The sequence below is a fragment of the Lacerta agilis genome, chromosome 2 (genome assembly GCF_009819535.1).
Source record: "Lacerta agilis isolate rLacAgi1 chromosome 2, rLacAgi1.pri, whole genome shotgun sequence".
NCBI lineage: Eukaryota > Metazoa > Chordata > Lepidosauria > Squamata > Lacertidae > Lacerta > Lacerta agilis.
Window position 1 is genome coordinate 30045624 of NC_046313.1, and position 18377 is coordinate 30064000.

At 44.9% G+C, this 18377-nt stretch overlaps 3 protein-coding genes across 11 annotated transcripts in view; 1 reads left to right on the forward strand and 2 right to left on the reverse strand.

The window, feature by feature from the left end:
* Positions 1–2929, reverse strand: part of SPATA20 (spermatogenesis associated 20) — a 41641-nt gene extending 38712 nt beyond the window's left edge. The window contains exon 1 of one of the 3 annotated variants that reach the window (XM_033139213.1): positions 2754–2929. In XM_033139213.1, the coding sequence (XP_032995104.1) occupies positions 2754–2845 (92 nt within the window). In that variant the 5' untranslated portion in view covers positions 2846–2929. Of the gene's footprint in view, positions 1–2614; positions 2697–2753 lie in introns of those variants that run through there. The other 2 variants (XM_033139212.1, XM_033139214.1) reach the window with 2 other exon arrangements.
* Positions 2930–5750: 2821 nt separating this feature from the next.
* Positions 5751–6165, forward strand: LOC117042901 (ubiquitin-60S ribosomal protein L40-like). Its single transcript, XM_033142538.1, is given in 2 exon segments — positions 5751–6017; positions 6019–6165. Coding segments are annotated over 2 exon segments (384 nt in total). The 5' UTR covers positions 5751–5772; the 3' UTR covers positions 6158–6165.
* A 3325-nt stretch (positions 6166–9490) lies between these two features.
* EPN3 (epsin 3) overlaps positions 9491–18377 on the reverse strand; it is a 32242-nt gene continuing 23355 nt past the window's right edge. For 4 of the 7 annotated variants that reach the window (XM_033139220.1, XM_033139218.1, XM_033139215.1 and 1 more), the window contains 6 exons: positions 17576–17677; positions 16309–16486; positions 15238–15552; positions 14544–14633; positions 12498–12728; positions 9491–11741 (listed from right to left, as the gene is read on the reverse strand). In XM_033139220.1, the coding sequence (XP_032995111.1) occupies positions 11416–11741; positions 12498–12728; positions 14544–14633; positions 15238–15552; positions 16309–16486; positions 17576–17677 (1242 nt within the window). In that variant the 3' untranslated portion in view covers positions 9491–11415. The remainder of the gene's footprint in view (positions 11742–12497; positions 12729–14543; positions 14634–15237; positions 15553–16308; positions 16487–17575; positions 17678–18377) is intronic. The other 3 variants (XM_033139222.1, XM_033139219.1, XM_033139221.1) reach the window with 3 other exon arrangements.

Here is an 18377-nt window from a genome sequence, read left to right on the forward strand (position 1 = left end):
AACCGTCCAGGGGTCCTTTACCTTTTTTTTTTTTTACCAGCTTTGGTTGATTGCAGCAAACTTTGACTATAGCTCAAGACATGCAGGAGTCCCGGCACCTGCAGGTAGAGATGGGAGTATCTCTTTCCTGAAGCCCTACAGAGCCACTGCCATATGCCATATACCTCACCCTCCCACACCTCAATTTACAAGAGCATCCACAAACACATCTCCTCTTTATCGCTCCCGAGCTTTCCACCAATGCATACATTTTGCCCAAATAGTTATCTCTGTTGTATGTTACTATAATGCACTCGCAATAGGCCACATGCTCATAATTCCTCGGCCTAAGAATGTCTTGATTCTAAAGTATTCGTTATCAATTACACTGTGTTTAAAAGCGTAGTGCATAGATTAAAAGGTAAGGCCATTCCTGTCCACAGGCTCACAGTCTAATAGGCACAATACAAAAGGAAAATGGTATGGAGAGGGATGAAGAAAGCAAAGCAAATTCAGGTACCAGTTCCTGAAGTTACAGTTGAGATCTAAAGGAGAGTTCTAAGAGCAAACAGCCCCACAGGAAATTGAAGGTACGCAACCAAACTGGACTACGACATCAAGCTGTCTCCTCTTTAAAGCTGCCACACGTCCCTTATATTCAGATATCCGTTATAGTATTTCTAAAGCAGCACAGCTTCACTTAATGTAAACAGGCCTCACATTTCAGAACAATCATAGTTCTGTTAAACACGGCTAAATAGAAAACGCCTTGCAGACTCCCTGCCGATGCTTCTATTTAAAATTTGACAAGGAAGCCTGTCTCATCTCTTCCTTAAAGTCACTTGATTACCCTTGCCATCACAAGGAAACCACACCTGAGATGCGGATTTTCAAAATAGTGTTGACTCCACCCACATTCCGGAAACGTGATTTGTGTCTAACCAATCAGAATTCACTTTTCCTGCAGAGGGTGGAGTAAGCGCAGTCTTGGAAAAGCTTCAGTTCAGCTCCTTTGAAAGGAATGAAGCAAATATGGAGACCGTTTTAAAGTATTTTGGGAGACTCAACGCTATAGTATATATCTCATAGGATGTATCTTTAGGCTATATGTGTCATGTTTTAGGTCTAAACCTCAGGTGTTTTACATGTATACACCTTTTTTAAAAGGACCTTGTGCACTTAACAAACAGGTGTCTTCATCTGAATATATGATTAGGGATACACCTGCATCACTTAATATACTGTATTAAGTTACATATTATTTTGCAAAATGGGTCTGGAACATATTCATGCATACTGTTAATTCTTTATAGTATTACCGTCTTTAATGTAATCAGTAAAATTTGTACAAATGAGAGAAGAACGGGTGAATCTTGGGAAAGGTAGCTCTGCAAGATTGCCAAAGTCAGGAAAAGCAAGTTCCAGTGACTAATGGCTATAAAACAGGACTTTGTTTTAGGCAAAGCATCAGATTAAAATTGGGAGATGAAACTGCATCTTCCTGCACAGCTGTGTCCATTTGCATAGATTTTAAAGGCCCCATGGAGGGCAGAGACCATGATCTTTGAGTTACATAACCCAAAAATGCCTTGCAATTCTGAGGTCAAGATGCTTGGGGGGGGTGAAAGATGATACAAGGATCTTGGAATTCTGAAAACTTTCCAAGTCAGCTTTGCAGTCCAGAAAATATCTCCAATCAAGACTGTGCCACATAAAGAAAAGATTGAGCTGAAGGTAGTACTCCACTCTCTCTCCAAGCGATTAAGGGGGCCACTTAGGGAGAGCAACAGTCTCCAGTAACTATATTCCTTCAGAGCATGTGTGAATGTGTAATATGATGGAGTGCAGTGGATGTACAGAGCAAGATCCAAGTGTCATATTACAGGCACTCTGAGCAAGCGATAGGTAGGTAGGTGGGGCTAGAGATCTGGGAGCAGCAGTAACTGTAAACACAACACCAACAATATGAAGCGCGACGGCGGAAAGAGAAACTGAAATGTTCTCTGCGCTCTAATAGTTAGACCGGCGGATAAATCTGCAGTAGAGCACGGCAGAGCAAACGAAAACTGCAACATAAAGCAGAACCAGACAGGAAACCAGCCATGGAGCCCCTCAGAAAAAACATACTGAAGGGTCGGGCAGAAATTCAAAAGCGCCGTTTAGCTCAAACCTCCTCTATTTGCAGGACTGGGAACCTGGTGCCTTCCGGACGCTGCCTGACTCCAACTCCCATCAGCCCCATGGCACTGGTGTGAGAATGGGATGATGGGAGCTGTAGTCCAAACAACACTCATAGAGGGCCACTGGCTCCCGTCCCTTTCCTACTTATAGGGATCAGTACAAGGGGGCAAAGGGGGTCTGAGTGGGAGTGAGCAAAGCTCGCCGTCTGTGTCTGCACGGGGGCGGAACGAGGGCTCTGCACATGCCATGCTCTTCTATAGGGGTGGCGCCCCAAAGCGAAACCACGTCGCCACCGCTTCCCCCTAGGCAAGGACTTTATAAAGCGCAGGGCAAGCGACGCCAACGTGCAGTGTAATCCGCAGCAGCCAAGCCTGTTCAGTCCCCCCCCCCATGCAAAGGCTATTTGGGGGGCTATTTGGGGGACTGACAAGGCACGGAGGGAGCCAAAAGAGACCCGGAGACGCCAGCCAGCCAGCTGGGCTGCTGTTATCTGCATGTAAACAAACACCAGCACGTCGCCAATCCGGATCTAGAAGTCCCCCGGGGCCGAGAGGGTGGGAAAGCGGCGTCGTTCGCCTGCACTGCCCCGGTACCTGCGAGCCCAGGAGGTTCGGCTGAGCCCAGCCCGGCGGAGCAGCAGGCGACCCCCAGCGCGGCGCAAGAGCGCGACCGGGGCGGAGATCATAGCCCCGCTGCTGGGCAACGAAGGGCGGCGCTGAAAGGGATCCCCCGGAGCGGGTTTGGCGGCCAGAGACAGGCAGCGCCGCTTGCCCAGGGAGGAGGAGCCTGGCTCTCTCGGTAGCCGGGCTTGGGGGGGGGGGAGTTGGGAGGGACGGCCGAGTTTCTCCCGATCCTCGGGTAGCGGTGCAAGAAGCGCCAGTCAGAGCAAGGGTCAGGGAACGGGTGTGACTCTGGTTTGAACCGGGAGAGGAAGGAAGTTCACCCAAGGCCCGGGAAACGTATTAAGCATATTAACCTCCTCGGATGCCTTGTTGACTTTTGATCATTGACTTAATATTTTTGCATATGGTGACGCTGGCAGAGTTGCCAATGAGAGTAAAAAGTTCATTTTTTCAAGAACTTTTTAATAAGATGGTAGGAGACAAAGTACTTTGTCGCAGAGGCAGCTGCTGGAGGAGGGTTGCCAGGGGAGGATAGAGACGGGCTTGTTTTCCTTTTCCTTATATATAGATTTTTGGGGTTGGGAGTAGTAGTAGTCTGACATGAGGCTAGACTTAATTATGGCTCTCTGTCGTCTATAGAAGAGCAGCAACAAAAGCCTGATTTCTACCCTGCAAAAAGAATAAAATGCAAATTTAAATTAGCATATTTCAAGGAGAGGCATAAACCGGATTGCTGAGGCAACAGCTGGCCCAGATAGGAAATAGAAGTCACTGGAAGAATTTTAAAAACAGCAACAAACGGAAATAATCCGTGTCTGAGCAAACTTAGAACAATATGAAAGCCACAACCAATATAATATCACACAAATTAACTGCAATCTCATACTTGTCTATTCAGAAGTAAGCATTGAATTCTGTGGGACTTTGATTGTGTACACACTCTGGTTAATTCTGCATCCAGTACACACTCTGCTAGTTTGGGAAGTGGTTTACACATGATTTTAGCTACAATCCATATCTATCCTGCTGTTTCTTATGCAATAATGCATTTTGAGACATTCCCCCCCCCAAAAAAAAAACTAGTTTCAGCTTCAATTGAGCTGTTCAAATCTGTGATCAACCTCTACTACAAATTCAGATTTCAGGAGCTTAGGTAAACCATGGGCTTTCACTGCTTAGGGTGAGGATATTCTACTGACCTACCATACAAGGCTGTTTTAAAGATTATTGAGATGATAAACATTAAACACTTTGAAAACCTGAAGTTAGGCACACAATTCCCACCTATCAATGTCTACTTAGAAGTAAATCCTACTGCATTCCATATACTGTAGCTTATTTTGCAAATGGTAAAGAGTGCACAGGACTGCAGTCTTTTTTCAAGCTTCTGTCTGCTTCACTGTCCATGTTACCACGGATTGAGGCAATTGGCTTCTATATATGTTATTTTTATTTAGGTAAACCTTTGGTGGCTTTTTCACACTGTTTTCCTCTTGTTCTTTTTCTTCTTACAAATGTATTTTTGAATTCATTTGGGGGTGTATTTGTTTCCCTTTGTAAGCCACTTAGAATTTTTATAAATAGAACAGTTATAGCATGTTTAAATAAATACTTTTTTGTAATGTGATGTGTGGGAGAAGAAAGCAGATGGCTCTTAACACTTCCAGTAGGCAAAATTGTACCTGACAAACTTCCTTTGCCACCAAACTCTTAGCAGAACAAACGCCCCCCTGCTGGTTAGATGGTAGCAACTTTATTCTTATTGCCTTCAGCAGAGGCCACCCAACTTTTATTCGACCCGGTGGCATATTTGGAATGTTGAGAGAATGTCATGCGCACTGGTCACAAAATGGCTGCCACAAGGTGTGTGGCTTGACACAAAATGGCTGCCATGAGGGTGTTGCTCAAAACAAAATTGGGAGTACAGTACTGGTTTTCCTATAGAACAAAGCAATTTATGAGAGATGGGAAGTTATTAAAGTAAAATAGAATTGAAAGCAAAGGAGAGAAAACGGGGGAAGCCCCCCAAGAAGATTTGAAATAAGATTTTTTTTTAAAGTGAAGGGATGTTGGTATTCCAATTTAGTTGTATTTTTGTGTATGTTTGTTTTTATTGTTGTATTTGTGTTGTTGTATTGTTTTTTTGTTTGTGTGGAAAACCAATAAAATCTTTTTTAAAAAAACAACAACAAAGCAATTTATTGGTTGGATATGGTCGACTTTGGGCCACTCACCGTCTTTCAGCCTAACCTGGTTCAAAGTATTGTTGCCAGGATAATATACTGGAGAGGGGGAGAACCATATAGGCCACCTTGAGCTGCCTGGAGGCTATTATTATTATTATTATTATTATTATTATTATTAACCCGTTAGGACAAGAAGGCAAGGCAACCTACAAGGCAAGTGTTGCAGGCATCCCTTTTGCTGTTCCCTACCCTCTATTACCGTATGGACTGAATATAAGCTGCACTTGTTTTCCAAATTCCGACCGTGAAAAGTTAAAAGTGCGGCTTAAATTCGCAACCTTACAAAAATTGGCTTTTAAAGGACTTCCAGTGAGGCAAGATGGCAGGCGCCACAGCAGCACGTAGCTCCTAGGACCACCAGCATAAGACGCAATTTTAATGGCGCGGCTTATATTTGGGTATTGTCTTTTTTTCCCCTTGAGTTTTAAAGATGCAGCTTATTTGCGGGTGTGGTTTATATTTGGGCCAATAGGGTATAAATCAAAATGCAAGAAACAGCCTATGAAGCAAGTAGGGACCACATCCACATCACTGCTTCTAACCCCCTGCCTTAAAATGCCCTTGGAGGCCAGAAAAGGGAGGAAGACAGCACCCTCTCCACTTCTACCTGTCCAAATAAAAATGATGCTTGGTGCTAGAAAAAGCAGGGAGGCAACCCACTTCAGAAAAGCCTGCTGGAGCTCTTTCCGTTCAGTGAAGCAGAAGGTGCAGCAGGGCGTGGAGGGTGACGCTCAATTGCCAGGATGCAGATTTTTGTGAAGACCCTGCTGGGCAAGACCATCACCCTTGAGGTGGAGCCCAACGACACTATTGAGAATGTCAAGGCGAAAATCCAAGATAAGGAAGGTATCCCTCCCGATCAGCAGTATCTGATATTCACGGGAAAGCAGCTGGAAGACGGCTGCACAATCTCCGACTACAACATCCAGAAAGAGTCCACTCTTCACCTCGTCCTTCGTCTCCGGAGGGGGATCATTGAGCCCTCTCTGCCAGCTCGCCCAGAAATACAACTGCGACAAGATGATTTGCCGCAAGTGTTGCACCCGCCTATACCCCCGTGCCATCAACTGCCGCAAGAAAAAGTGCGGCCACACAAACAACCTGTGCCCAAAGAAGAAGGTAAAGTAGACAGAGAGAGAGAGAGCACACGTGACGGGAGCTCTCTTCTCCCCCCAGTCCCTCCCAAAATCTGGGTAACCTGCTACTTTGCTGAAACGTGCTACCACCTGTTCAGTCTGGGCATTTCTGTTTCTTGCTCATTAGAATAAAACTTCCATTGCACCAAAATAAAAAGAAAGAAAGAAAGAAAGAAAGAAAGAAAGAAAGAAAGAAAGAAAGAAAGAAAGAAAGAAAGAAAGAAAGAAAGAAAAGCCTGCTGGATCAGACCATCTAGCTGAGCTTCTTGTTTCCCACAGTGGCCAACCAGGACGATACACCTGGAAAGCCCAAAAAGAGGATATAGGGGGGCTTGTCCCACAACTGTTCCCCAGGGACTGGTATTCAGAGGCATGTTGACTCTGGTCTTGACTGGAGGTAGCATGTACCTATCTACATCATGGCTAGTGGCCATTGATAGCCTAAATGTTTATTAAATTGCCTATTTCCTTTCTAAATTGGTGGTCATCACTACTTCTTGGGGCAGCAAATTCCTTAACGCCCTATGCATTTTTCAGTTAGATACATTAATGAAAACAGCAGCTCTGATGGAGCCAATCTCTGCCTTTTCTGAAGTTTCAGGGTGGTGGCACAGGATATGAGCTTTATATACTGTCAGCATATAAAAGACATGGAGCATATTAGCTGGGGAACTGCCAAGTCAGTGATTATACTTACCCACAAACTTGTGTGTCAGCATATTAATGATCAGATTTAAATCCCACCCATGCCCATTTGAAACTGGGAATTTAGTCTGTTTTTTTCTGTGCCTGGGCAGAAACAAATCTAACTGAAATAGTCTAATCTCATCCACCTAAAGGTTTGTTTGTTTGTTTGTTTGAATTTTAAATGGCACTTTCCAAGCTACTATATTGATTCAAATTGTGGAGGGCCATGGTGCTTGTCAGATATCATCTATGATAAAAGCTCTCACAAAATCAGAATAGCAACCAGTCACAAAACGCCGTTGATAAGAGACAGCCTAAAACAGATCCTTCTCCGTCCCCCATCACTATTGTGGACCATCTGTGGCCCTCCAAATGTTGTTAAACTGCAACCCCTGTCATCCCTGACAACTGAGCATGCTGGCTGGAGATGAAGGCAGCTAGAGTCAAGAAGATAATAGGGAAACCTATATTCCCCATTCCTTTCTCAACCTTCATTTCTAAGCCTCTTGCAGCAGTGATTTGTGATATCCTTATGAACCTTCCAACAACTCTGCATTTTAACTAGGTTTATCTTGCCCTTAGAGCAGGGGGTGGGGGGAACCTGTGGCCCACGAGATGATGTTGGACTACAATGTCTATTGTCCCTGACCATTGGCCATGCTGGCTGGTGTTGATGGGAACTGTAGTCCAACAACATTTGAAGTGCCACAGGCTCCCCATCCCTGTTTTGTCCCTGGTTATCACTCTGTTTACTTTACAGCAAACATTTCCAATGCAAATCTAGACTACAGTACATTGCTATAATAATGCCCTTAGAAAAGATGAGATACCTTTCTACTAGCATAGCATACATACCTCGTGGCATACAGTGACACATGTAGACGTTTCAATGCTGTGTAATGGGTTCATCAAAACCTATTATTTAAACCAAGTTCCTTAGGAAACATTACAAAGTTCAATAGCTGGAGTCAAACAGAAAGGACTTCTCTTGTGACTGAGCTAAGAGATTATTTTATTTTAATCGCTGCATTTGTGCCCTTCCAAAATAAGTTAAGAGAAAGATCAGAGCAGCACTCCACACTTGTGAGTTGCAGCAACTGGTATCCAGAGGCATACTTGATCTGATTAAGGGTGATTGGGGTGAGGGGCATTTTGCATCAAAATGCCATTGTAGTGCAAACCTGTCCAGTGTGGACAGCCAAAGTTGTAGTGAAACTTTTTTGGGCTCCTGTGCTTGTAATTAAAAGCTTGCTTGAAACTTATGCCTGTGTTGTTGCATCTTGTTAAGCACAGCAGCAGGATTGCTGATACCCCTTAATTACCATTAATGCCAATCTGTGTTTTATTTTATTTTGCGTTTCATCACTAATGTTCTCCTACAACAATCTGAACAAACAATAAAATGACTAGAAGCTACAAGTAGGTAACTTTTAATTAACATTGCAGTGTTCTTTTGCTAACCAGGACATCCTAATGAAGCAATATAGAAGGCCATGCTAATGGGCCCTAGCATGGAAGCAACCTGTGTCTTCCTGACCCAATGTAAATGAAATAACTGTAGCAGGCATTAAAGAGAATCCTGTTTTTGAGATTGCTTTTAAACCAAAGAGTGTTAGAGCATGTTAATTGTTGCCCAGGGGAAGATCTAGGTGGTGCCCTCTCATTACCTGTGCTGGCAAGTAATAAACAAATGCCTTGGGAATGCAGCCATGCAAGACTGTAAATGGTTTTAATTTGCCAGCAAGAACATCGGTGAATTTTCCATTACATTCATCTCAAGGGGAACTACAGACCAGTGCTGAATATTACTCTTTTTAGCATGGGCTGCAGAAACCCAGGCCACTCAAAAGCAATTCAAAACAAATCAGCACACGTCTAGCTTGTTGCCTTAACATGGCAAACAAGAGGTATGCTGATTTGTTTTGAACTTGTGTTAGCAGCTTTCATTCATTTCAACTTGGAAAGGACTCAACTTCCTGCACTTAGCAAAAGACAAAGGCTCCACTTGACTACAAGCTTGTTTGTCAACACAGGTTGCTGAAGAAGACTGCTCAAGGAGCTCAAAAATCTTCCTGTTTTTGATAACATGGTGCATCATGGATTCAAGTTATTAATTAGCATAAGGACATTTGCACCATCAAGGCATTTCAAAACAGCTTGGAGGTCCAGCTACTGCATCATCATGCTCTCTCCAACAGTGAATAGTCAGCAAAGCTCACAAGGTGTTGCATGCAGGTGGGAAAATGTTTGCCTGTTGAGAGTGAGAGCAAGGAACATTGCTGACACTCTGAATTGTCTTTGTACTGTTGTCACATAACCATATTTGAATGGTGATGTCATGTCATGGCAATTGTCCATTTATACTGAGACCAAAGAGCTTTCGCTCTGAATTGAGTGGGCTGTATAGCTGGAAAGAAGAAACCCTAGTTTTAAAACAAAGATGTAACTGAAGCAGCTGCCAATAGAGGCAGTGTGCAGGCATAAAAGAAGTAAATAGTTGGGCTATTAAAAGACAGCAGGACACCTCCTCCCCACAAGCCACTCTTTTCCTTCAGAAGTGTGCAACCTTAGTTGAGACCCCTTTGATCAAACCCAAAGAGAAGGAAGGCGATTTAACACAGAAAAGAAATCCATTATGAAGTGTGAAACCTCAAGCATATTTGAACTTTTTATTGACTTCTTATTTCCCTCCTCCCTCTTTATGTTCCATTATAGCCAGAAAAGTTGTATTGGTATGGTGATTGCTGTGGCGGTACTTAAGCATAGGCAACAAAACTTCAATGATTGTACCACAATGCTCTCCATGCCTGGCCCCTATTCACATCCCACCTCAAGCTTATTCTAGCTGGATCAGTGCTCCACAAACATCTTGTCCTGCAGATGAATCTTGTATTGGCATGCTGAAATCCTAGATTAAGACACAGTTGGTAACTGGGATTTAACTTCATGCTTACATACACTCTGTCTCTGCCATTCCAGCTTGGAAGGAGAGGTTGGCTGAATTGAAGATAACGCACCTATTGATACATTTTCTCTCTCTCTCTCAAGTTTTTAAAGCAAGTTTAAGCCCCAAAATGAAATGTTCCAAGGCCATCAAGCACAATAATAAAGTTTTATCATCACGGAGTCAGGATTCCCGACATCATATTCAAACAATGACCTCCATCATTTGCCTCCATTAGAGCAGTCCAGAACTTCCTCGCGAGTTTCGCAAAGTTCATTCAAGCACCCTTTTCCACTGCGGAATCTGCACTTTGTGGAGTGCCCCTCAGCCACAGGTATGCCATGTTTTTGAGTTTGGGGCTTGAGAGGTAGGCGCTGGGGACAACAACAAAAGTCTGTGATCAAGCATGTAACTAAGGGGTTGTCCATGATGATAACAAAGGAGAAACTCGATTCCTCAAATGATTAGTGAGAGGTCAAAGGAAAAAGTCATTTGGACCAAAGGAGGCAGAAACGCAAGTGGCAGAGACATCAGATTCGGAATGGGGAAACATCTGGGCAGAAACAAGAGTGAGACTGAGAATTGTGCTCTTCTAGTGCAAAGTGTAATGCTGCTTCAGAATCCTGAGCATCCGAGTTCAGGGGCATTTTTTTTTTTACTAGGCAAGTTTCTAGCCTGGCTAGTTATTTGGGCAAATTTGCTACTCAAGAATTAGAAGCCAGAAGAGGTTGGCCAGACTTCCAGACTTCAAGGCTGTTGTTCTTGATGCTGTTATACCTCCTTCCCATAACCAGTCTCGAAACGTAGCAACTTTGCTCCAAAAATTGTAAGCAGAATGAAGAATGCGTATGCAGTTGGTCTTGCTGCTGCTGCTGCTGCTGTTTATTTTTACAGTCTGGAAGGTTTTCTAGTTGCAGACTTCTGAATATATGTATTTTTTTCGCCATTGTGTAACTGGAGGACAAGAGCAACTGAGAAAGAGACTGCCCTTCATTAAGGGACCCAGTGAAAGTGACTCTGGAAAAAGAAATTGGATTTCCTCCTCTAATGTATAACAGTGCTATACTTGCTGACCTATCCTGATTTCCAGAAGTGAGACTGTCATGCACGCAGTGCCACTGCAAGCCTTGGCAAAACATTTTTGTGTTTTCCATGCAGGTTACGAAACAATTTGATTCCCTTCCCTCTGAAGGGACAATCTTCCATGAGTTAATTTTTATTTTATCCTAGCCTCTGTGTGTACCAACATAAAAGCACTAGAGAATGAAGACCCTTGAAAACTCAAGCCCTTCTTAAAAGACCTCCCATCTCCTGGGTACCCATCAAAACAAGGCCAGCTAGTGGCAGGGATGTCCCAGTTCTCCATCAGAGGCAGCAGACTCCAGGCAATGTTCAACGTGATGGAGCGGTTGGTTCTTCTATAGGCCACCAGCAAGGAGATTCTTGCTTATGAATCTCTTTGGCTTAGGCAGAAACTAGAGAAGAGTTTCCAGGGAGACGTTTCCCCCCACACCCCATCAAAACTAATGTGCCCACAAAGCCATTTTGCATGGGAGGTTTTCCATAGCAGCTGGGGAAGGAGCAAGAGAACAGTTTGCATGACACCAACAAGAGTCTTCTCAGAGGAAAGGGTTCATACCGCCTTGAGAAGGTAGTGGCGGGGGACCTGAGCCAGACAGTGGTAGGAGAGGTTGAGGCAAGTTGCCAGGTAGCTCTGGGAAAGGCCCTGCTCCAGTCTGAGGGAAGGCACTCATGGAGGCCGGGAGGGCCATCGCTGGTGGGATGCTGCTGAGTGGGAGAGGGAGTGAAGCACTGTAGGTCATGGAGTTCATGGTCATCCCCATAGCTATGGTGGGCACTGGGGAGCTGGTCCGCATCTGGTTGAGAGTTGGTTTGGGCTGGTCCATGACGTTGAATGGGTTGGTGGGAGAAGGTGTGCTGAGACCTGGAAGAAGGAGAGGGAGGGAGAGAAGCCATCAGCACAACATTCCAAAGGTCAGAGGCCAAGGAAGTGAAGCTCCCCTCCCTGTTTAAAAAAAAAATGCACACAAATATGGCAGTATCTACAACCATGTAACCCAAACACACTAATGTTAAATAAGGAAAGTGTGGAAATGTGTTGTTGAGGGTTCCCATTTTGCCACATATTTTGAGTTCCAAGTTTTGGAGTCAAAAGCAGAGAAGGCCTGAGCACCAATCATGGCAACTGGCAAATATCAACATTCCTAGTTTAGAACAAGTCTGAAATTTCTGAGAAGGACTGGTTTCAGTGAAGAAATGGGCCCAGTAGAAAGAGAAAGTGAGGAAGAAAGTGAGCAGCTCTGTGTGGCAGGCGTTAGAGAGCAGAATGTACAATAGGGAACTAATGTGCTAGGCTGAGTGCAATCAAATGTGGGCACAAAATAGGACTGAGCCAAGCCCCCCCCCCCCGTTCCACATATAGACACTGACCAAACTGATTAAACTGGCAATAAGAAAGCATCTTCCACTGCACCTGAGGTCAGTGGGCTAGCTCCAGGAGTGTGGTGCAGCCCATGTGACACACACGGTTCTGTCCATCACATGAACACCACCTCCCATTTGCTGACTGAGGCAGCTGCCACCCCAGTTGGCCTAATGGTAGGGCCAGCCGCATTACAAAACTCTGGGCAAAACTGTGGGACAGAATTGCCGATGGATCTATTCTGCCTATAAGGCCTACCTGCCAGAAATGGATTACGAGACATCAGGTTCTGAGGGGCTGTGACCAAGGAGTCCAGATTAACCAGAGAAGAGGCATTTGGGCCAAGAAAGGCCTCTGGCGTTTTGCTGTCTTTCTTCTCCCTCTTTGATTCAGGAAGAGAGTCTCCTAAACCTGCAATATCAAAAACGTCCTTATTCTTGACTCCATTCTCTTTCGTGCTTGGAATAAGGTCACCAAACAGGTCCACATCTACCAACAATAACAGAGAGAGGGAGAATGTGTTATTTCTGTTCCTTATCACTGAGATACTCCATGGTTTGCTCCACATTTCCTGCTGGGTTCTCATTTAATTTATTAATTATTCAGTCCTTTCTTAGATGTACTGTATTGGCTCATCTTCAGATGAAGTTCTCAGAGTGGCTAATGATAAACAGATGAAATGAATGAAAACAACAGCTTGATAGATATAATAAAAAATCACTACAGTGGAAGCACAAAAACAGAAAGCAAATGGAGTAACTCAATGGTGTGCTTCTGATCATTCTGTCAATGCAAACATTTCTGTTTCCCAAACAGAATGACCCCTCTCCTCCTCCTGCACAGGTTCTCCTTAACCTCCTGAATGGATTTGGGGGAGTTGTGAGGAGAGGAGATGGGGAAGCCCTATTGCCCTAGTGGGAGCCCTTGCATTAGCTTCCGCTAGCATGCCTGCTTAGTTGAATCTGGGCCAGAGCAACAATAGAACTCCATCTCAGAAATTCATATGCATTCTAATAGAACTACAAGGACTGGGCAAATACAAAGGTGTTAACTTGACATCAAAAAGAGGAGGAGGATGGCACCAGGCAAATCTCTCGAGAAGGTATCCCAAAGGTGAGGCACCAGATGATGATGACAACATTTGGAGAAGGGCCTGAGAAGGGCCAAGCAGGCTCCTGCGGGAGGAGGAATCCCCTAAGTCAGCCTTCCCCAAGTCGGTGGTCTTGAGATCTTTTGGACTACCACTCTCATCAGCTCCAGCCAACCACCATAGCCAATGGTCAGGAATAACAGGAGTTGTAGCCCAACAACATCTGGGGGAGGCACCAGATTCATGAAACCATTTAGGGCTTGAAAAAGGCTAAAACTAGCACATTGGACATGGAATCTATTTCACGCTGCATTTCTGCCACAATCCTTTATACTTAGGATTCCACCATTTTCAAAGATGCACTCCTGTACATCTTTAGGAGAGGGGTGTGTGTGACTTACATCGGCAGGTGTACAACCTACTAGTTCAATCTCCAGTTAAAAGGAACTTAATTTCCAGAATAGGTAAAGATAGGTGCCTAAATGCCCCTGGAGAGCTGCTTCCCATAACAACAAGCATTGCTGCTGTGGATGTGTCATTGTTCAAAGTATAAAGCATTGCTTACATAATTGTCCTAATGCTCAGCGGTGCCTTCCTTTAACACACATTTGTTGCTGTCTCATCGTTCAAGTCCCACTTTAAAGCTTCTTCACTAAGGCGTTTCCCCCCCCCCAAACTTTATTGCAAATTGGGATTACTGCTAGAAACCTTTTGTGGGTAATGCATTCTAATATAACCTTTGCACATGGACATTTTTTTAAAAATCCATTTTAGGAGCTCCCGATGTTACATTGGCATCAGCCCCCATCAAAAGCGTAGAGCTGGAAGGCACCATCTGAAAGGCCATCTCTAGTCCTACTCACTGCCAATGAGCAGCTTTCCCCAACCTTGTGCCATCCAGATTTTCGGGCTACAATTCCAATCAATCCCAGGCCCTGTGGCCAATAATCAGGGATTATGGGAATGGTAGTCCAACACATCTGGAGGGCACCAGGTTGGGGGAAGCTGCTCTGGAGTTCTAAGGCTAGAACTAATCGTCAATACATGATAGGTGTAAGCAAGGGCAAAGCCATGGACTTATTTTCCAGCAAGATGCATACCATGAAAACAAAAGCAGTGGGAGAAGATGAGTAGTACGTGTGAAATTTACCTCCATGGCAGCCATCAAAATTATGCCTGAAAATGCATATGGAGGACCTGTCCCTTTCACTTACCTACAGGGCTGTTGGATTTCCCAGAACTGTCGTGTTCTGGCTGATCCATATGTTCAGGTAGTTTTGCAAACAAGTCAAAAGCAGCACTGCCTATGGAGGAGTTGAAAACAGAAAGAAAGCTTAGGGGAGGGGGAGCTAAATGAGTTGGGCCCACCCCCCCTTTTGAAGGAGTAGGACTGGCTCTGTCCACCCCATCTCAGCACCACTGCTGATTTAGGAGTTTGGGGAAAGCAGGGGTAACAATAAATCCCCAACGTTGTCCTTCCCAACGGAAACCAAGAACAGGGAAAAGAGTTCCCACAGGCATTCCCTTTGGGAGCTCTAGAAAAGTGGTGGCCGGGGATGTGCTTATCCTCTCCCTCCATCACCAGTTTGTTGCTTGGAATTGGGAGCCAAGCAGCAGCAGCAGCAGTGGGGAAGAGGTGGTCCTGCTGCTGATGCTACGTGAAGCTGCACATGGAACTCTCTCATGTCAATAGATGAAAGAGATACATGCACAACCTGGCATGTACTCGCCTGGAGAGAACTGCTTCTCACCCTAGCTGAGCAGATAAAACAGCACATGATATGGCTCACATAAAGCAAGGGAGTAGGTAAATTGCGGCTGGCAGTTTTGAAGGAAGGAATGGGAAACCAGACAATTCTACAGATTAGGTGGCATTGAGGACTACAAGTGAAAATGAGCTTCTCTTACCAGACGTGGAAGACTTCTCCACAGTGCCCCCCCAAGGGTCAGCAGCAGAAGTAGTGCCTGCAGAAACTAGTGCAGGGGGTGAGGACTTTCCCCAGGGGTCCGAAGAAGAGACACTCGAAGGCAGGGATTTGACCCCCCATGGATCAGAAGAGGAAGCAGAGGAGGAAGAGGCATGAGGAAGGTTCCAAGGCCCTGGAGAGCCTTGATTGGTAGAACATGCTGTCTTACTTAGAGGATCCCCTGAAGATAAGGGCACCCAAGGGTCTGTCGTGGGACCCCAGGATGTTCCTGTCGATTCCACGGTGGACTTGGTATCTGGAGGGGGGGGGGAGGAGTGTCACAAGGAAACAAAATGTAGTCAGGATGTGGACGGGGAAAATGAATAAGGAATAAATAAATTAAAGAGCTAGTATTGATGAAGCTAGAAGCAGATGAATGGGTGCAGCATTAGAGATGTTACTTGATTAAAGAAATCTTAGTTGATCAATTGCATGAGAATTAATGCATTAAGCTTGCACAAGTTTGCACATCAACGTGTTTTGAAGAGTGGGGAACATTTTTAGATGATGCACATATATGACCCAAAAGGAACTACTGTAGAAAAAACATCTCGAGCGTGAGAAACAAGGTGGAGGCAGGAGAGGAAGTCCCTTCTTCCAAGATGGCACCTGCTTGTAGGTACTTTTGTAATAATAAACATGTTTAAAGAGAAAAATCTGCTTCCCCCTCCAGTAACCAGGGCACCTTCTTCATCCATAATAATAATAATACACTGAAGCCAACAATGGGGAATCTGTTGCCCAACGAATGATGTTGTTGGACTCCAGCTCCCATTCGCCATGCTGGCTGGGGCTAATGGGAGTTAAGAGTCCAACAGCATCATTTGGAAGGCAACAGGTTCCCTATCCCTGATTTAAGCAAATGGATTAGTCAACTAAACGCTGCAGCCCAAAGCAGAACCATAGCAAACAATGGGTTAACATTTGCCCAAGCTGGCTGAAAGAATGGATGGAATGGGAGAGGTGTGTGAGTGGGATGGAGAAAGAAGAAAGAGCCTGCAAAGATCCTTACTGTTATGCTCCCAAGAAGTAGACAAGGACAGAGCTGGAGGAGAGAAGGCTGCATCATGATTCCAAACCTCAACAGATCGATTGTTGCCCCCACCTGGAATATCCCATGGGTCAGCTGAAGTGTGGGTAGAAGTGATCGGTGCCGGTCCAAAAATGTCTGCCAGCTCCAGCACGGAAGACTGGAAAGATACAAAGGGTTAAAATGTATTAGGACCTAGTGATCCCAAGAACGCGTGTGCTTCAAACTGCACCAAGACTGTACAGGTTTGGAAGCAATCAAAAACCAGAGGGCTTCCCTCCACTCTCCCGAGGCATGGTGTTGCAATTTCTCCCTTCCTTAAGAGCTTCAGAAAGTAAATTTCTACACAAGATCCCAGGCTATGCTATGAGTGTGTGAATGGTCCCTTAATTGCTTGATGCTGTTGGACTGTTAGAGCTAACACCAATGCATGGAAGCAGCATTGGTACCTCATGTAAGCTCTTCTGAGTGTAGCAGGATCTATGTGCAATTGTCAGGAGTGTGTGCAGGAGCCAGGCCCTGTGACCAGCAGGGCTTCGCAGAACTGGGGCCTCCCTAAGTTTGTTCTGTTCACATAGGTGAGGCTGCTTGGTAACTCACTGCACCTGGTGGCAAGAGCCGGGAAGGGATATAAGGTCAGCATTTCCCTTCGGCTTTTTGCCACAGCAACACGCTTCCTGCCTTGCTGCGTCTGGTGTCCTGATTCCTGATCCCCGGACCTTGGCTTCTGGACTCCTTGCTTCTCAACCCTCGGCTTTGTGACTCCTTGCTTCTCAACCCCCAGACCTTTGACGTCGTGCCTTCTGCTTCCTGACCCTCGGACCCCTGGTTTCTGGACTTGCATTCCTGCTCCCACCTCGCCATCTTGCCCCCGGTCCCGACGTCCTCTGCTGGGACTTTGTTCACCCGTAGACCGGACCATGACAGCAATAAATAGATGAATGAAAACCACCCAGTGGACTTGGCTCCAGAGCAAATGGGAGTATGAGCAACTGACCAGTTTTCTTCAGTTTCACTGTTAATCGTAAGGGCAACTCTCAGGATAAATTCTCACTCTGTAACCAGCAGTGAGTTGGAAGAACTTCAGCCCCAGGATTACCAATCTGCAATTCCATCTGAAGCAGAAGCCACCATAGATACTTCAGGGAGATCAGTGGGGCTAGCACAGGTGGAGTACAAATTGGCACACGCCAAAGCAAGTATTTATGTATGTCCACCACAATAGAACCAAGCAGCTGATGTCTCCTACCTGACTTTTCTTGGTCTTTTCTTCGTCTTCTTCCACATCCTGGTGACTCTCTTCCAATGCCCTCTGCAGTAGTGAGTTTTCTCCTTGCCATGCCCTCACTTCCTGTAATCAAAATGAACAGCCAACGGGGTATGAGCTGAATACAAGAAAAATGAAAGATTATTTCATACTGGTCATGGCCATCATTTAGTTAAGCCTGACAACTGCACTTTCCATTTCCATACTTCTATACCCCACGTTAAACTGTTCTCTGTTAGGAACAGTTAGTTTTTAGAAACTTTGTAAGTTACATTTAAAAAAAAAATACCAGCCAGAAAAGACCCAGAAGGCAGAAAGAAGCGGACATAGCTGGGGGTGAGGTAGGAATTGGAGGGGGGGTCTAGAATTCTCATCTCAAAAAGAAAAATGAGCAGGTTTTGTGTCCAAGGGCCAGTTGCAATTTTACATATACTTACTTGGAAACAAGTTCCATTGGGCTTATTTTCAAGTAGATATGCTTTGGATTCTGTTTGGTGTTTCATTATCAATGTGAAAAGAGGCAATTTCACCATCCTTGGACTGGTTTTCAAACGTTGGGTTTTGACAAATTTCCACAACTGATCAGAGTTATCCAGAGATACCCAGTCTTGAGTTCCCAAGTCTCTGAAACTATCTCCTATGCGAGTCAAGATTTCTTTCAGATCCATGAGGACCTGAAACCTCATTGTTTTACGCATGGACATTTTCTGGAAATACCAACTCTGAGGCCTGTGGCAAAAGGAACAAGATGTACAGAATTTCTAGACTCTTCTGGAGATAGCAG